General features: G+C 48.2%; 1 protein-coding gene across 3 annotated transcripts in view; it reads right to left on the bottom strand.

Annotated features, from left to right (window-relative positions):
• The window catches only part of LOC144110194 (uncharacterized), a 216,527-nt gene that overhangs the window by 60,639 nt on the left and 135,812 nt on the right, over positions 1–20,076 (bottom strand). For all 3 annotated transcript variants that reach the window (XM_077643032.1, XM_077643033.1, XM_077643031.1), the window contains 2 exons: positions 9,424–9,690; positions 4,649–4,824 (listed from right to left, as the gene is read on the bottom strand). In XM_077643032.1, the coding sequence (XP_077499158.1) occupies positions 4,649–4,824; positions 9,424–9,690 (443 nt within the window). The remainder of the gene's footprint in view (positions 1–4,648; positions 4,825–9,423; positions 9,691–20,076) is intronic.

Genomic DNA, 20,076 nt, shown 5'->3' with positions numbered 1-20,076 from the left:
CGAGCAGCTGCCCCACCCAGTTCAGTATACCGACGTGATGCCTGAGCCCCAGCGACTGGGACGATATTTGGTCTCTTTCTCTCAATCGTTTAATAATAATAATAATAATTGGATGTTGGGGGAGGGGGGAAGGAAATGGCGCAGTATCTGTCTCATATATCGTTGGACACCTGAACCACGCCGTAAGGGACGGGATAAAGGAAGGAGTGAAAGAAGAAAGGAAGAGAGAGGTGCCGTAGTGGAGGGCTCCGGAATAATTTCGACCACCTGGGGATATTTAACGTGCACTGACATCGCACAGCACACGGGCGCCTTAGCGCTTTTCCTCCATAAAAACGCAGCCACCGCGGTCGGGTTCGAACCCGAGAACTCCGGTTCAGTAGTCGAGCGCCCTAATCTGGAGTTCCCTGGTTCGAACCCGACCGCGGCGGCTGCGTTTTTATGGAGGAAAAACGCTAAGGCGCCCGTTTTGCCTAATTTTTTGAAAATGCAAATCAGAAACGCTTGCAAAAACAGAAGGGCGTTACACTGGAACCTTTTTCATTTCGTAAATGTGCACGAAACTGAAGTTCTGTGCTTTTTAAGCTTTTGATCCCTTGTTCGTAAATAGGGATAAGAAGGAAGAACGCGGGCGGGGGTGGAGGCAGGGAAAGGATGTTCCGAAGATATTCCTGCACCAACATTCGGAGCGCATTTCCGAGATTTCTCAGAGCCCGTCCTTAATACCACAAAATGTGTATCTGCTATCGGCTCATGGACATCGAGCGACCCGAACGGACGCAGCATACCGACACTCAGTCTCTACAGCTGGTGGACGATGCCCCCGGACGCGGACCGAAGCATAAGCGGCGACACGAAAGTTCGCACAGTGCTTCGCTTTTGACCAACCACGACTCGCGTGATTCGACTCCATAAGCTGCCTTTGAAGCCCTCTGTCGGCGGACGCGGGCGAGGAGTATATACGCAGCGATACGCGCGCTCACGCGAGGCCAAGCCGAGGATGACGAAACAGGCGTCTGTGTATACATGTACCGTATTACGGCGAATGTAAGCACCCAGGGATTTTAAAGAAACCACCTCGCCTTCCTGCTGTTTGATTGCCGAACTCATATGCAAAAAGAAAACGAGATGGCTACAGGTTTACAATTCAGGCACAAAAGAAAATGTCGAAACAGTTTATGATCACAATCATAATCACAAAGTCGGAATTGTGTCATGCAACACGAAATGCTTCTCGTGCGCTCATTCCTGCCGCGAACTGCACGTTACTGGAACCACCTTCCCGCAGAAGTTGCTGGCAGTGTAAATCATGAGCAGTTCCGCGTATATATCACTTCCTAACATTGCATATTCAGATGCTATTTAGCATTCATGTAAATAACTGTATTTTCTCTGTTTTTTTCGCATATTTTCCACTCCCCCTATGTAATGCCACTGACCCTGAGGGGTAATGTAAATAAACAAATAAATAACAAAATACAAATCTTTGAAATTTCATTTAAATCATCCGATTCTTTCCATCACAGCACACAGTGATGCCTTAAAGGGATACTGATGATGAGTAGGAGGTGGCTGGTGCTGGTAGATAAGGTACCCCGTTCTAATCACAAGCACCGTTCTGAGCGAAAACGCAGCTGTGATAAGCTAGAAAAGAAAAAAAAAGCGAAATACAGGTGGCGCCGTCAGGCAAATTTTGCAAATAAAATGCATTGCGGGTGCTGATCCCAGGGGCTACACCGCCACTGACTCGAAGAACGGAGGCAACCCGTCGTTTTCGGTAATGACGTTACGAGTCTGTATCTATTGGCGGGAAAACTTTTAAATCCAATTTTCTTGCAACGAAATGCGTCTTTCACTGCCTGACGAACGTCAGCTTAGCCGGAAAGAACCAAGGAATCAATTTTAAAGAAGAACATTAACTGGATAGAGTTGTCCACAGCGTTTCCTGAACCGTTTGCCGAGAAGGGAAAAGAGGGGGCGGGCGTCTAACGCTAAGGCGCCCGTGTGCTGTGCGATGTCAGTGCACGTTAAAAATACCCAGGTGGTCGAAATTATTCCGGAGCCCTCCACTACGGCACCTCTTTCTTCCTTTCTTCTTTCACTGCCTCCTTTATCCCTTCCCTTACGGCGCGGTTCAGGTGTCCAACGATGTATGAGACAGATACTGCGCCATTTGCTTTCCCCCAAAACCAATTAATATTATTATTATTATTATTATTATTATTATTATTATTATTATTATTATTATTATTATTATTATTATTATTATTATTATTATTATTATGTCTAAAAAATCAAAAGGAACCACTCAGTTCAGGGATACGCGACTTCAAAAAGCAAGGAAAACAAGAGACAAAGCATACGCTTAAATTCGCGCGTATACAGTACACACAGCGACGACTCCGCTTTTAAAACATAGCGGCTCTCTGGCTCCCACACATATCTCGAGCCTCGCCCTCCGAAGGCTCAGGAGGAGCAGGTCGTTAGCTGTAATATAAACAATTCGGGGGGGTTTCTTTTCCACGCCAAAGTAGCCTCCGGTAGGCGGTTTATATGTTGACTCAAGAGCTCTAGAAAGTGAGCATCAAGTGGTGTGCGTGCAAGCAGTCAAGGAAGGAGGAGGACCCGCAGCAGCATCCCAACCCGTTGCGTCAGCCGTAGCGGCGGCCGTCTCGGGTGACGTCGGTTTTTCCGCTTCCGCTATGGACCGAGGAGAGTTTTAGGAATTCACGAGGCGCGCTCGGCCGTTATGTACACATTCGTCGCGCTCTGCTGCACTTGCATGGTAAGGCTCGGGGGGGGGGGGGTAGGAAGTCGAGGCTGGCAACTAGGCTCCTCGAGAAACTGCCCGCCTCGAGCATCGTCGTTTCTCTCTCTGTTTTTCAGTTAAGCCGAAGAACGCGTAACGAGGCGAGCTGCTGAAGGATATACGATAATATTCATACTCTCCCTTTTCCCTTTCCTGTTCTTTTGTTTCCTATTCTTCGGTTCTGCTACCGTACGGAAGACCTGAAAACAAAGGAGGCAGTTGCCGGGCTCCGCTTCCATCTTATTACTTCACAATCCCCGCAATGTTCACCATGGTCGCTCCGCCTCTGCGGTGAACGCCAATGCGCAAGTTGGCTCCTAGCAAGCCTACGAAAGACAGGTAGGAAGCGACTGCAGACGACTGCAGACTGCAGACTCCATATTCTCCTTTAGATAAATAGACCCACTGTTAAAAATGCAAGCTCGTTTCCGGTTCCGCGTGGTGCTTCGTTTTCATTGAGGACTCCCGCGGCCACAAATCAGGCAGGCAAAGCCGGCAAGGAACCACGCTTTCGCCTATTCACCTCAACGCGCAAACACACGCGAGCAACTATGCCGGTAGAAACGGAGCAATTAAGAGCTGGCACGGACGAAGCTACACCGAAGGTCTAAGTGATTCGCGGCCCGGCCGTAATGAAAAGGTAATGAGGCTCCGTAGAGTTCAGGCGCCGAAGACTCCCAGACAAGGGTCCTTGCGCAATCGCAGACTCGAGAACGCGCAGGGCCCGTATACAGCGCTGGTGGGGCGGGCGGTTGCCGAAACTGTCGGATTAAATGGGATCGCCTGGCATGATGGATGGAAACAATTTGCTCCTCTCGTGATGAGAGTCCTGATTAACGCCCCGGTGAGCTCGCGCGGACGGCTCAGCAAAGAAATAAGCGGGAGGTCTTTGAGAGACCACGCCAGGCTTTCAACTGTGCGTTGAGGTCCCGTCGGCGGTCCGGACGTCTGTTTCGAAATACCCTTAAGGTCACAATTTTACTTATACTTCTGTCTTCGCTTTTTTTTTCATAGCTTCGAATCCAACACCTGGCGAAGAGATTGCTTTAGTCGTTGTTAGCTTTGCAGTGCTGCCACTGCCCCTTACAAAAGTGATGATGATTGTTGATTTCTATGGCTTAAGGGCATCTGTGGCCACAAAAAAGCGCCATGGCACAACGAATTTTCGACTACTCAAGGTGGGGCCAAAGACCCATTTCCCAAGCATTTCACCCAAAAGAAGCCGATTACCAGACCAGGGGAAAGCTTGTACCCATTGTATCACCGGTGGGTACCTGGCGGCACAGGGGATCGAGCCCCGCATCTCCCGCATGCGAGGCGGATGCTCAACCACTTGGCCTCCGCTGCGGTGCCCTTATAAATGTGGTCTATAGACAGCCTATGGGCTTCTTATAGACTCTATGGCCGTCCTATAGATATTTCCTTTCGTATATCCACAGTCTGTAGACAAAAGTCTAGCAAAAGTGTACCGCCACAAATCTACAAATTTTCTATAGACTGTCCATAGGATTTGTATTGTCTTTAGACTATTATCTAGGATTTGTCTATACCCACTCTACAGACTTTGCAGACAAAAGTCTATGGACAGTCTATAGACTGTCTGAATAAACTTTTGTAAGGGTGAGGCCTAAATGATGCCGGTGGTAGTCACGTGCTTCACACACATTCGTGGCTCAGGAAAAATCAAATAGTTAATCGTAATTAGGCTATAAATCAACGCTATTAGGCCCTCGTTCTTCAGCTTCTGTTAGCGGCCAAAGGCGCCATTTTGTGCGAACAGGCGGAAGAGGAAGGAATTAAACAGACAGCCCCAAGAAGAGGGATGGCGGCTGCACTGACCTCCTGCTTGACGTCACAGTCGAGCTCGTGGTAGGCCATGCGTATCTGGAAGTCGAGGCTGTTGACCACGTCCGTGACGCACGAGTTGGGCCTGGCCTTGGCGTACACCTTGCCGTTGAAGATCTTGCTCGTCTTGACCATGGCCACCATCTCGCGGGCCTTGCACTGGATGGTCACTGAGGTGGGAGAGGGAAAAGAGGCAGGACGATGCCGGGGTGACACACGTGCCAGTAGCGTCGCTTTAGGCAATGGACTTTTCGCGTGACAGGAAACTGCTCAGAGCAAACAGAGAGATTATTTTTTTATTTTCAATTCTTCGAAGGTGCTCGCTTGGTTGTGGGCACATATACATATCGCATGTAGTCATGTATAGTCTTTGATAATAATAATAATTGTTTTTTGGGGGGGAAAGGAAATGGCGCAGTATCTGTCTCATATATCGTTGGACACCTGAACCGCGCCGTAAGGGAAGGGATAAAGGAGAGAGTGAAAGAAGAAAGGAAGAAGAGGTGGCGAAAAATAATTCTTGAGGGGGGTCGGGACCCTTGACAGATGCTCGGTCGCTTTTTAGCCTCGGCCGCCTCTTAGGCTCTGTCTAAAGGTATGCTCAGACGAGCGGACTGCATACTGAATGACGCAAACGTTACTCCTCTCACCCTTGACCCTTGTCAATTACTAAGAGGAGTGACGTTTGCGTCTTGTTATGGGCGGCCCATGGTGATCGTCCATAACCCGGCCTATTCGTCTGAACCCACCTTAAAGAAACAGTATAAAAGAAAGAAAGGAAATAAGACTGGAGTAAATTGAACTTTGTCAAAAGTTTCACTGCGGAGAAGCCATGCTGCTCTATTTCCGAAACTAAGTCGTGCGGGAAGCACAAAAACATTAGTATGAGCCACAGTTTGATTTCCAGAACGTCACATGAATCTCAGATTTACTCAAATTCACACAGTAAAGGTTTAAGGGCGAGTCAAGGCAAAGAAGAAAAGTCGGCGATACAGTCATGTGTCGCGTTTACGGCGCCTGTTAATAAGTGGCGAAGGTTAGACCTTGAGTTTCTCAAAAGCAACATTGCACAGAGCATTTTCTCTTCTTTTTAATTTTACTTGAGCAGGTCACGAGGGAAATAAAATACATAAAAGAACTCTTGAACATGGTCTTAGTGAGTTAGGCCCAGCATAATTCCCTCGACGAATATTTCTGCATAGAAACTAACGATTTGCTCTGCTGGGCGCCAGTGAACAGCGTCTCAAGCGACGCCAAGAACAAAAGATGATGCCCGACGCGCCCGCCAGAGGGCTTCGACCTCAATACGCTCCGTCACGGATGAAATAAGACGCCGACCAGGCCAGAATCCCCTAGCTAGCTGTCTCTCCTTGGACGTCCAAGTTGAATAAATTGCCGCCATTGGCTCTCTTATCGACTCGTGCCATGCGCGGGTCGCCGAGTCGATGCCAATCTCCGCCGCGCAACATCCAATTTCCATGCGAACCCAACCGACGCAGTGTGGACTCCTCCACTAACCGAGTTAAGGAGCGGAGGGGGGGGTGGGGGGGGGGGGGTCGAACAGGGTCCTCGAGTACTCGTTTATCACAAAAACTGTGACCGCCACGACCAGGACGGTGTTCTCTCATACCAAGAGGGGGTGCGGTTTTGAATTGATGGTTCGAGTCCTTCGTAGTTTTTTTTTGTCTTACTTTGACTTCGGGTTAACCAAGTTTTAAAGTAGAAACCGCCGAGGACTCCGCGGTCGGCGCGATTGAAGCGGCGAGAAACAAAGTGGCCAATCTCTTTCCCCTGGCAAGGGGTTAGCGTGGGTGATTTATTCGCTCGAGGCGCCATTAGTAGCGCGCTGCGGTCAAACAGAACCCGACTTCGGGGCTGACGAACCGGACGCTGGCTTGTCTGGAATTCCTGGTGCATTTACGTAAGCGCCATTCACTGTGTATCTTGCCAGCCCAGTGCCTCTGGTCTTGTGAAGACCAGCTTTCTGGGACATCGGTTTTAACTGAGGCAGACCCCTTATAAAAATGGTCTGTAGACAGTCTACAGACTTCTTATAGGCGCTACTGGCTTCCTTTAGTTATTTCTTTTCGTCTATCTATAGCCTATAAAATCTCTATAGTCAAAAAGTCTACTAAAAGTATATGGCCATAAATCTATAGATTCTCTACAGACTGTCTATAGGATTTTTCCTATAGATTGTTCTCTACGGTTTGTAAATAGAGAGCCTTTAGACTTTATAGACAGAAGTCTATATGGTCAGTCTACAGACAGTCTAAAAAATTTTGTAAGGAATTTTTGTAAAACCAGTGAGGTGTATTTTTGACAATACGTAGCAGAAAACTGGTCCTGAGGGGGGATCAGCGTACATATTGATTGTTACGGTGGAGTCTTACGATATGCGAAAAAATTTCGTTCATAAACAACTTCCGGTAGAAAAAAAATACGCCTGTCCATAAACTTACGAGTATATATAGATAGCAGGCGTAGTAGTGCTTCGCTGGTTTGCGAATATCACGCACTAAAAACGGCTGCACTACCATTATGCACTAATGTTCGTTGTCAAATTTAAATGAACCAGAGAGTTTGCTTTTAAGTCGAGCAGCGGCGACATTTTAGCGTACTTGGAAGCCCAACTTTTCAAAGGCGCGTATAGCCTTCAAGAGGTTCAGAATGCTGGAGATGCATAAAATGCCATTGCAATATTGTCACGAAGTGGTGACTGCAATCCGGAGAGCAGATAGACTGCGAAAATGGTGTCTATACAAAACTCTTTATTTAGGCTGACTTGCGCCCACAATGGACTGAATCGTTCGGCGGCGGCGTAGCAACAAGCGTGCTCGGCGGTCGTCGAACAGAATGCCCGCCGCTGTCGGCTGTGCTCAGTTTAAAGCTGATAGCCAGCTTTCGAGATAAATCGTGCAAAGTTACTAGAATATTCCGGAACAACGTAGAATCAGCTCTGCCTGGATGCGATCAATCTAGATAAATCGGGTCGCGTCTTGCATTGCAAACAACGCGATAAAGCTGTGTGGCGACAGCTTTGAAAAATGAACACACAAACACTGCAAAGATTCGCTGCAATATAGTTGAGGCAGACCTTCTAGATTCTTTACTTTTGACAAAGGGTGCAGGTTCATGCATGACACAAGTATTAAATTTATTTTACCCAGCGTTGCTGCACCGCGTGCCGAATACTCTTTTCTTTGTTCTGATTTCTTACACTGAGCTTTTCACAAAGTTCCTTGTCATATCTGCATTCGGAGTGAGTAGCTGGTCCTATCACAGGGCTGGCATCTGTTCGTTATGTTGTGAAAATGGCCTTGTTCACTTGCAGCAGAGCTCGCGAACCGTAATATCCCCGTGTTTACCACACTGCAGTGATCAGGAGGGGTGCATAGAATAGCCTTTTTCACATATTTTACCAGAAAAGTTAAAGAAGCCAAAAACACAGGTTTGGAATAGCCTTAGTATGGATGTTTATTAAACAAGGTCACCAGTGCGCGAAGTTATAATAAACGAATACTCGCGTTCAGCTGTTGCCTTTATATAAGTTGGTGAAACTTATAAAACCTGGGACAGCTTGCGTTGAAATACACAAAAGAAAATGAACGGAAGCTGCTGTTTCAGCACACTGCAGACTATGCGTTGACAGTAGATGCATCACCGCGATGACTTGCGACTGTTGCAACAACCGTAATGACGGCAGCAGCACTATAGCGAACTTCTGTTTGGGCTTGGCTAATCTGCTAATGGTACTCTGACGTCACTGCTTAGAGAAGCCCTAGTTTTTTTGCGCCAAAAATCTGAGCGCCATTCTTAGAAAGCATAACGGCAGTCAGATGACTACAGGCATTTATTTGTACGAGCGGCGTTTCTAGGCCACTCAGTTTTCAACAAATAAGCATGCTTCGCTACAACTTAAACGTTCCCTGACGTCTCCCATTCCGGAAGCAAAAGCTCTGCTCAGCTCAGTTTAATTCCGCTCACTGCTTCAAGTAGGGGAACGATACGCCAAAGAAACTGTCCGACCAATGTCATGATGCTAGTACAGGCCCATAGTCAATGGTATACCGGCAGCTGAGCCATGCCACACGGTCGTAAATGCAAGCCAACAAAATCGCTAATATATTTATACGATAAAAACAAAATACTAGTCGTTTTTATTTCTTTAGATATTAGCACCAGTACCAGCATTTGCACCAAAATTACGGACTGGAGCTAAAGCCTAACTGATTGTAGAATGTTAGCGTGCTTATAATTCTTTGGCACAAAAATAAAATTACTATACGTTTCTATTTCTGCCAGCGAAGTGCAGCGCGCAGTCCCACAATGCCCACCCATAAAAAAAGCGCACAGATCAAAAGCGAAGAACGGATTATGGGTTTTTATGACGCAAGGGCATCTATGGCCAAAGTGCGCCATGGCAGAGGTATTTTTGACTTGTTAAGGTGGGGCCACAGACCAATTTTCGAAGCATTTCTCCCCAGATAAGCAGAGAACCAGGCCATGGGAAAGCTTGTACCCACTGTAACACTGGTGGGTACCCGGCGGCTCTGGGGATCGAACCCCGCGCCTCCCACTTGAGAGGCGGATGCTCAACCACTTGGCCACCGCTGCAAAAGCGAAGGACTTGAGCTAAGCTAAAGTTTTGGCTTGTTAGTAAGGCATGGTTTTGATGAGAGGCTTAGCGCTACAATGCAAGGAAAAACTCTGCCACTCTAAGCGTGACATAAACGTGAAACCTTGATAAAAAGCGAAGAAGCACGGACCGTTGTAGCAGGCGGCCAGCTCGTTGGTGGCGGCGCCGGGTATCTCCAGGTAGGGATTCTCGATGTGCGACAGCGACGCCCTCGCGTGGTGGCTGATGCGGCACACGCTGTTGTCCGGGTCGCCCATGTCGAACGAATGACACCGGTACGGCACGCTCAGGCATACGCGGCGACAATCCTCGAGCGTCGTCACGTTCTGGAACACCGCGTCCACCGTCTTCAGGATCTTTCCGCTCACCGTGCGGAACTCGCACAGCCGCACAGACTCTGCCGCAGCCCGAAAGAAAGGGAAGACGGAAGGGGAGAGAAAAAGATCACAATCATCATCATCATCATCGCCACCAATATCGTCACCACCCCCATCATCAACATCATCCTACAGGTAACAGTTAACTCCAGAACATTGGGTTCCCCGTCTTCAGGATCTTTCCGCTCACCGTGCGGAACTCGCACAGCCGCACAGACTCTGCCGCAGCCCGAAAGAAAGGGAAGACGGAAGGGGAGAGAAAAAAGATCACAATCATCATCATCATCATCGCAACCAATATCGTCACCACCCCCATCATCACCATTATCCTACAGGTTACATTTACAGTCTACAGGTTACAGTCTTCAGGATCTTTCCGCTCACCGTGCGGAACTCGCACAGCCGCACAGACTCTGCCACAGCCCGAAAGAAAGGGAAGACGGAAGAGAAGAGAAAAAAAGATCACAATCATCATCATCATCATCATCGCCACCAATATCGTCACCACCTCAAACATCATCATCCTACAGGTAACAGTTAACTGCAGAACATGCGGTTCCCCGTCTTCAGGATCTTTCCGCTCACCGTGCAGAACTCGCACAGCCGCACAGACTCTGCCGCAGCCCGAAAGAAAGGGAAGACGGAAGGGGAGAGAAAAAGATCACAATCATCATCATCATCATCATCATCATCATCGCCACCAATATCGTCACCACCCCCATCATCATCATCCTATTGGTAACAGTTAACTGCAGAACATGGGGTTCCCCGTGTTCAGGATCTTTCCGCTCACCGTGCGGAACTCGCACAGCCGCACAGACTCTGCCGCAGTCCGAAAGAAAGGGAAGGCGGAAGGGGAGAAAAAAAAGATCACAATCATCATCATCGCCACCAATATCGTCACCACCTCAAACATCATCATCCTACAGGTAACAGTTAACTGCAGAACATGGGGTTCCCCGTCTTCAGGATCTTTCCGCTCACCGTGCGGAACTCGCACAGCCGCACAGACTCTGCCGCAGCCCGAAAGAAAGGGAAGACGGAAGAGGAGAGAAAAAAGATCACAATCATCATCATCATCATCATCGCCACCAATATCGTCACCACCCCCTCATCATCATCCTATAGGTAACAGTTAACTGTAGAACATGGGGTTCCCCGTCTTCAGGATCTTTCCGCTCACCGTGCGGAACTCGCACAGCCGCACAGACTCTGCCGCAGCCCGAAAGAAAGGGAAGACGGAAGGGGAGAGAAAAAAGATCACAATCATCATCATCATCGCCACCAATATCGTCACCACCCCCTCATCATCATCCTATAGGTAACAGTTAACTGTAGAACATGGGGTTCCCCGTCTTCAGGATCTTTCCGCTCACCGTGCGGAACTCGCACAGCCGCACAGACTCTGCCACAGCCCGAAAGAAAGGGAAGACGGAAGAGAAGAGAAAAAAAGATCACAATCATCATCATCATCATCATCATCATCGCCACCAATATCGTCACCACCTCAAACATCATCATCCTACAGGTAACAGTTAACTGCAGAACATGCGGTTCCCCGTCTTCAGGATCTTTCCGCTCACCGTGCAGAACTCGCACAGCCGCACAGACTCTGCCGCAGCCCGAAAGAAAGGGAAGACGGAAGGGGAGAGAAAAAGATCACAATCATCATCATCATCATCATCGCCACCAATATCGTCACCACCCCCTCATCATCATCCTATAGGTAACAGTTAACTGTAGAACATGGGGTTCCCCGTCTTCAGGATCTTTCCGCTCACCGTGCGGAACTCGCACAGCCGCACAGACTCTGCCACAGCCCGAAAGAAAGGGAAGACGGAAGAGAAGAGAAAAAAAGATCACAATCATCATCATCATCATCATCATCGCCACCAATAGCGTCACCACCTCAAACATCATCATCCTACAGGTAACAGTTAACTGCAGAACATGCGGTTCCCCGTCTTCAGGATCTTTCCGCTCACCGTGCAGAACTCGCACAGCCGCACAGACTCTGCCGCAGCCCGAAAGAAAGGGAAGACGGAAGGGGAGAGAAAAAGATCACAATCATCATCATCATCATCATCATCATCATCATCATCATCATCGCCACCAATATCGTCACCACCCCCATCATCATCATCCTATAGGTAACAGTTAACTGCAGAACATGGGGTTCCCCGTGTTCAGGATCTTTCCGCTCACCGTGCGGAACTCGCACAGCCGCACAGACTCTGCCGCAGTCCGAAAGAAAGGGAAGGCGGAAGGGGAGAAAAAAAAAAGATCACAATCATCATCATCATCAGTGCCACCAATATCATCACCACCCCCATCATCACCATTACCCTACAGGTTACAGTTAACTGCAGAACATGAGGTTCTCCCACTTCTTGCAACCCACCCTTATCATCACCATAGGCCTGACTACACCCACTGCAGGGAAAAGGCCTCTCCCATGTCTCCCCAATTAGCCCTATAGTGGCTTGTGTGAACTGGTATCTGCACGTGCTCTGGTTTTTCCTTATATTTGCTGCGCTGCCAGTGAATAAAGTTAGATGAAGTTTAGCGCTATTCCTGTGTGCCCCTTTCTTGAGTTCGTCTTGGTTGCGCTACAGTTCTAATTTGTTACAACGTGCACCATCTAGCCCAACAAAAAGTTATTCTAACCCTATCCTCTGCCAGCTGCGCCAACCGTGTCCCCGCAAACTTCATCTCATCCACCCACCTAACCTTCTGCCGCCCACTGCAACCCCCCTCCCCCTATTATTACTCAAATGGATTTGTAACAAATTATGCCCATGATCGTAAAACAATTATCGTTGGTGTTGTTAGCCGCCACGGTGGCTCAGTGGTTATGGCGCTCGGCTGCTGACCGGGAAGACGCGGGTTCGATCCCGGCTGCGGCGGTCGAATTTCGACGGAGGCGAAATTCTAGAGGCCCGTGTACTGCGCGACGTCAGTGCACGTTAAAGAACCCCAGGTGGTCGAAATTTCCGGAGCCCTTCGCTGCAGCGTCCCTCATAGCCTGAATCGCTTCGGGACGTTAAACCTTATAGGCCAATAGACATTGGTGCTGTCCGTCGCAAACAAGGACAATTGGCTTTCTTGAGGCAAGCGTGCACTATTTAGACGGAAAAATAATATTCGGCTGGGGGATTAAAATGAGGACTGTTCTATGGCCTCGTCCAAGATTTTTTTTTTAATTTCATGCACGGTATAATTTTTTTTTCGGCCTCAAGGTATAGCCCCCCCCCCAAAAAAAAAAACAAACAATCAAAAACATTTATTTCCAAATCTCGCTGTGCTGTTCTCATTTCAACCCTTTCTGCGAAACATTATTTTCCCGTCTAAACAGTTTGTGCGTGCCTCAAGAAAGGAAACTGCCCTGGCTTGCAACTTACAACACCGACGGTAATTGCTTTAAGGGCACGCAGAAAACTTATTACAAAATGTCACATTGTTAGAAATTGCAACACCGAAGCATCACAATTTTCCTAATGTGTACTCGAGAGAACGGGAGACCCATATTGTTAATTTAGAGGGCCTATAGAAGTTGAAACGCAGGCAAAAAAAAATAACATATTAGAGTGACAAAAATTGTCTGCATGAAAATGACTCACTTCTCTTTTACATACTGCGTTCAGTATCCGGCATAAAAAACACTCATTTTGATTCAGAGAGTACTAAATCCGTCTGAAGCAAAAAAACTTCCATCTGTTTCCACTGCAAGAAGGTCTGAATACGCAATGTACGCGATTGTGTAGAAAGCGTATTAAAGGTCTAGCTTCAAGCCTTTTCGTTAGCCTCTAAGTCGCGGCAGGCCGGAACTGGGACCACTATCATGAACTTTTCTCCCGAAGAATATCGACAACATGTCATGCCGGAGCCTGCCAAAAGCACGTCAGTGCATTAAAATTCAACCTATAATTTCTTCCTCATGTCCCGGATTCGCGACAGCTGTCTGACCAATGCGGATGTATTGATTTTGAATATTTCGCTACCTATCGAGAATTTTTGTTCCTCGCACAGACCCTTGGTAATTACTTTAGCTTAAATCGCAATAATGTCTAAGCCTGGTGCCGTACTTGAAATTAAATACGTTTCCAGCACGGTGTGTTGCTTTTGGTGGCCACGTATTTGCGTAATTGCTTCCAGAGCCTTCCAATGGAAAGAAATGGCAAAGGTGGCACTTAACTAAGATTGTGAGCAAGCGTTCGCATTGTATTTGTACTGTTTCAGTGCTCGTTGTTTTTAAAACGCAAAAAAACGTCTTGTGTCAGTGCCGGTTTCCACAGTGCATATGGCCAAGTCTGGGCGCGTCGGACAAGCGGAACGCCGGACAGCAGGGAATGACGCCCTTCCGAGCTTCACACACAAACACAACAACCGTGTGCACAGAATTTCCAGCGCACCGAATAGCACGCAGGCTGACCCGTCCCAGATGGCAGGAGCAAACGCAAAGCTACAAGAAAATATGAGGTTTCAAGCGCGCGCGCGCGATTTGTACCAGGTCACTTGACCCAGCGAGGCCACCGCCGATTTCCTAGTTCGCGCCCGAAACGGTCAGCCCGGTATTGATTACACGCCCCGGCTGTGGCACAAATGTCGAGCATTGTATATATAGCACAGCGGCGGATGCGGCCTTTGGGCGTCGCGCGGGTCAGCATTGGCCGACAAGTCATGAATTCCGAGCACCCTTCGAGCCTGCGTGTTGGCCGGGGATCACCCACGAGCAGCAACACCTAGACAACCACCCGTTATCTGGGTGGCGTCGCCACGACGGCCGCAGCACCACTTACGGGGCATCTTCAGCGAAGCGAGACGACAGCCTTGAGTGACACGGCCTGCAATCGAACATCGTGCAGTCCCAGATTCGCTCCGTAGCGGCCGCGCTTCTTGCTCCTATTGCCTTCGCTGCTGTTATCACTATTCTTACTTCGGGAACGTTTTGGCGCGGCGTTGACGCAGAGAACTCGGAGCCGCTAAGCTAGCTGCCGTCGACAGCCCATAATAGGTGTTGTGCAAAGGCAGAGAGGTCTGAACGGGGCGAGTATCAAATGCCAGCTTTGTGTCGCGTAGTTCGCGACCTACTGCGGTTGACGATTGCGCCTCAAAGTTTTGCGGCATTTTTGTGTTTCAGCTTTGTTTTGATTACGAAATAAATAAAAAAAAACAATAGACGTAGGGCAGCAAGTTCTGGAACACGGAACTGGGCGATTTTAGCTCTCAGTAGCTTCCGCGGCCTTCTATGTATATTCAGGGACTCATGTTATATCACATGGGAAGTCCTCGAAATAAATGGAAATAAAAAATAACTGAGTGGTTTTACTGTTTTTCACGCGCTTTAAGCATGGCGTAGTTTAAGTTCACATTGCCGACAAACTAAGACGAACATCATCCAGAAACCTTGGTGAACTTCAGGACGAACAAGAAGCAAACCTTGTTTGAAACATTGAGAGAATTCCAGTCCGAACGGTGGACAGCAGAAAAAATATATATATTACCGTACCTCATCCCCGAAAGGGATTAGAACAGGCCCTGGCTCAAACAAAGCAGGCTCTGTTCCTGACGCCGAATTAAGGCCATTGCCGCAGTGTCTCGCGCTGTATGTTACATGTGCTATGTGTAGCACTTGCTAGCAGGTATTTTTTTTGCGTGCATTTATTCTCATCTATGTCTCGGCATCCATGCTTATCGTGTACGCTTAATTACAGCGCGGAGTCCGTTCTTTTAAGAAGAAGAGGTCACATCTAAGCAAGGTAAGATAGGAAGGCACGAAAAGACCAGCAGCAACTACACGGTCTACTAAAGAAAAAAAAAACGAAGTTATCTTCACATAACTATTCTCATTCTGCACTGATGTAGAGACCATCGAGCTGGTCATGAAATGTGCGCAAGCATAAGCCGGCCATAAGCAGCAAAATAAAGTAGCAATAGGAATGACTATCCCCGCTTCCAAGCGAAGGTATTTTCAGATTAAAAAACATGGCGTGAATCGCTAACGCAAACTTTGTCCTAGACGCGTACGGCGCTGACCACTGGTCTTGCGAAGCCATACCATCTGACGTTTTTTTTTTTTTTTGAATAGTCGATCATGTTTATTTTGCCACTGAGTACAGAGGAGCGGGAATAGGTGGCTGGAGAAAAAAGCTGCTTTATCGGCAGCTTGACGGGCTCCAGCCACCTTTACATCAGGAGCAATGGCGAGGAATACAGTGCATATCTGAAGCACCATTGTTTTGTTTTTCTCACAGGCCTTTCTTGAAGTACAACTTTAGGTGTTTTTTCATTATGAATCTACATTATCGATCCTGGATTGTGGTTTAGACGCTCTTTGGCATTCCAATTCCTAAAGTTCAGTTAGGACTAAGATATCGTCCGGTCCGTTACGTCTCGCTTCAACATTCCTCTCCAAAATAACCGAGACAACAACGTGCACACCGTGTTTCCGGCAGCAAGAAGACACAGCACGATTCCCGCCCAGCGAAAGAATAAAAAACAAGAGAGAGCGCTCTAAATAAACGCCGAGGAGATAACAGGAAGAGAGTCTGAAGAAACTCTATATCTACACGCGAAACGGTGCGTGCAGAGGTGCGGCCATTTATTCTGGAAACTTCAATGTTGCCTGCCTGGAGAACTTAGCGATAACGCACGTGTAAGAAACTTTCTCGCTGCAATTCCTCCGCGTACTAAGTTCCCTTCTTTTTTCCTTCTTTGCCCCGAACGAAACGAACGGCATCCCGAGAGGAATTCTCCAGAGGTTCTCGTCACCGTGGCGATCGCAGATGCTCTGCAGATGCATTGTAGACGCATTGCAGATGCATTCGTCGAATACGCAGATGCATTTTAGAAACAGAGCGGAGAAGGAATCTAAGCGGCGGCAAAAGTTGGAATCAGAGAAAGGACAGTTTGCCCGGGAAAATAAATGTGCAAACACTGATAAGGAGAGCAAGTATTTCCGCTTTCTTTTCTAAAAAAAAATAAAAAAAAATGCCGGCAGTGCAAAACACGTCGCCCCAAGAACGGGCTCTCGGTACCCAAGCGTGAGGGCATTTAATCTCGTTCAAATATTGAGAGATATAAAATAACGAACTCCTTCGTATCAGAAGCCCTGTGCGTTTGCCGAGAGAATGTGTGTTCCTGCGATTCTCGCCTAAGTGAAAGGAGCGAGAGAGAGAGATAGAAAAAAAGACAAAGCACGAAAAGCAGAGGTTGACCGCTCAGTTTCCGACTTCCTTAACTCGTCTGCGTAAGGGAGAAAGTTGAGTGAACTGTCCTCGAGATTACGCTCTATACAGGCAGCCGAGGCGCACGCGGAAGGCAGTCGGTCCGACGCGAGGGCGTTTTAAAACTTTCACCCGCGTCTTGTCCGATAAGTGACCGCGCAGCAGTCGGGGGAAAAAAAAAAAAGAGTGGCAACGACGACACCATGATTCGTCGGCACCCCGAGCTTCCTCGTTATCGCGACGGGACAACCGCAGGAAGCACTGCATAGCAGCGCTTCTTGCTTTCCCGCTCGTTCACCTTCCATCGTACTTTATTACGGCGAAAAGCCGCAACCGGTCGAAGAACCCGCGTAAGCGCGGAAAGACAGACCAGCGCCCAATTCAGGTGGCGCCGAAGTTACGTGTACGTCATGCCTATCGCTTTCTTTCTTCTTTCTTTCTTTATTTATTTCCTTCTTTCTTTCTTTCTTTCTTTCTTTCTTTCTTTCTTTCTTTCTTTCTTTCTTTCTTTCTTTCTTTCTTTCTTTCTTTCTTTCTTTCTTTCTTTCTTTCCTTCTTTCTTTCTTTCTTTTCATCTCCGCGCCCTTATCTCGCGCGCCCTACGGACTAAGCCACAGCCGTTATAGCGCGGCGTCTCCTGCACGTGGCGGTGTCCTTTCCCTGGATAATGTCGTCCGCTGTCCGTTAGACGCCGCGAGAAAGCCGGCAATAAAACGGCCAGAGAAAGCGGCGCAGTTGAGATAGCGCGTATAGTGCGTTTTTTCGCCGGCAACGGCCCAACCGGATTCAGCAATCTCTTTGCTGCCCGCATTGAAAGCGAAGAGCAGCACGTCGGTTTTACTTCGAAAGAAAGGGAGAGGGAGACCCTTTCGATCTCATTGCCGCGTATATAATAGCGCGTGTCACTAACGGAATCTTGGGGACACAAACCGAGCCACATACTTTGCGATGGTCGATACACCAAACAGAAAAAAAAGGAGACAAATATAGTGGCTCTAAAGGTGCGATTCGACACTCAGATCCGGCGGGGACGGGTTTCGACGCTTCCTGGCAGGCTTAATTTACGAAAGCCGTCGCTTCACGCGATCCGGGTTCGACCGGCGGCACTTTTCCGGTCGGAGCGGAGGACTCGCTGGAGTCACTGAACGGAGATGTTCGGCAACGATTATGCGCCCATGGGAGCGTGGGAGACGGAAGCCAACAAGCACACCGAGGGAATTTCGAGGAAAATGAACACTGCAGTTACCCCGTTTCTTTGTCATGCAACGAGCGCTGCCTGGCGGCGACGAACCTAATTAGTAGGCGTGTCGTGTCGCGTCCCGCTCATAGATCGGACGCGTTGCGGGGATGCCGCGCGTTCTATCCAGGAGGTCGTGGTAGTGTGCGTCAGCCTATATGGCTCCTAGTCCACAGCGAAAGGGTCGCCGGCTGGCGGAAGATTCTGTAACGATACCGTAGAATGAGGATAGAAGTCGCACACTAATGAATGTCGAGTGTAGACCGCGTGTTGATGATGCCAGAGGGGATGAACAACAATGTGGCAGAGCGCGAGCGGAGAAATGAAAATGGGTAGGGGACATGATGAACCCTTTCTCCCATGTGAGTGGCTGTATAACACTCATACTACTGCGATAGTATGCCGCACGCGTTCGGATGCCTCCTTACACAACCTCCTCACAAAGCCCGCGGATTTCCTATGCGAGACACCAGACGTACAATGGCGGCTTATATGTTTTTCGAAACATGGGTACCAGAAGAAAAATAAAATCTACACTTTCTCATAGCTGGTGTGAGAGTCGTGGAAGCGAGAAGAAATCTGGGTAGTTGCGCTCACGGCATTTTTTTTTCCATCGGATTCAGCGAGGTTCAGTTTTTTCTCTGCTGTTCTTGCTGCGGAAAGACAGAGCTGGACTGAGTACAGCTTGAACGTTCCCACAACGCAAGTGTGAGCTAGCTCCAACGTGCCTACAAAGCTGGTGTGAGTATATCGTCAACTTGGCCGCAACGCTTCTGTGACCAGCTACAGCGTCAACTCTCCCAGAACGTTAGCGTGATCATAGCTTCAACGTGCCCACAATGGTAGTGTGAATGTTACCATCAACGATAGTACAGCGTCCAAGTGAGCAGTTCTTCCCAAGCAATATTGCCCAATATTATAAATATGTTGGTAAAGGGCGGTCCTACAACGGGAAAGGGTAAAACCATCCATTTCTTATTGCGTAAACGTTCCCCAAACGTTAATGTGAGCATAGCTTCAACGTGCCCACAAACGTAGTGTGAATGTAGCGCAAACGATAGTACAGCGTCAAAGTCAGCAGAGCTTCCCGAGCAGCAATATTGCCAATGTTTGCGAATACTGGAAACATGTTGGTAAAGGACGGTCCTACAACGAGAAAGGGTAAACCATCCCTTGATGTTCCCACAACGTTAGTGTGATCATAGCTTCACCGTGCCCACAAAGGTTGGAAACGTGATGGTAAAGGGCGGTCCTACAACGAGAAAGGGTAAACCATCCATTTACAATTGCTTAAACGTCCCAACAACGCTAGTGTGGGCATAGCTTCAACGTGCCCACAAAGGTAGTGTGAGTGTAGCGTCAACGATCGTACAGCGTCCGAGTGAGCAGAGCTTCCCAAGCAGCAATATTGCCAATATTTCCCAATATTGGGAACGTGTTGTTAAAGGCCGGTTCTACAGCGGGAAAGGGTTAAACCATCCATCCAATTGTGTAAACGTTCCACAACACTAATGTAAGCATAGCTTCAACGTGCCCACAAAGGTAGCGTGAGTGTAGCATCAACGATAGTACAGCGTCCAAGTGAGCAGTGCTTCCCAAGCAGCAATATTGCCAATATTGGAATCGTATTGGTAAATGGCGGTCTTACAAAGGGAAAGGGTGAAACCATCCATTTCCAACTGCGTAAACGTTCCCACAGCGTTAGTGTGGGCATAGCTTCAACGTGCCCACAAAAGTAGTGTGAGTGTAGCGTCAACGATCGTACAGCGTCCGAGTGAGCGGAGCTTCCCAAGCGCTAGTCCTGTGTGCCTCTATTCTTGTGTTCGTCTTGGTCGCGCAACAGTTCTTTTGTTACAGTATGTACCATCTAGCCCAACAAAAAGTTCTTCTAAACCAAGCAGCAATATTGCCAATATTGCCCAATATTGGGAACGTGTTGGTAA

Source organism: Amblyomma americanum, chromosome 11, assembly GCF_052857255.1.
Source record: "Amblyomma americanum isolate KBUSLIRL-KWMA chromosome 11, ASM5285725v1, whole genome shotgun sequence".
Taxonomy (NCBI): domain Eukaryota; kingdom Metazoa; phylum Arthropoda; class Arachnida; order Ixodida; family Ixodidae; genus Amblyomma; species Amblyomma americanum.
This window is presented reverse-complemented; position numbering and strand designations above follow the sequence as displayed.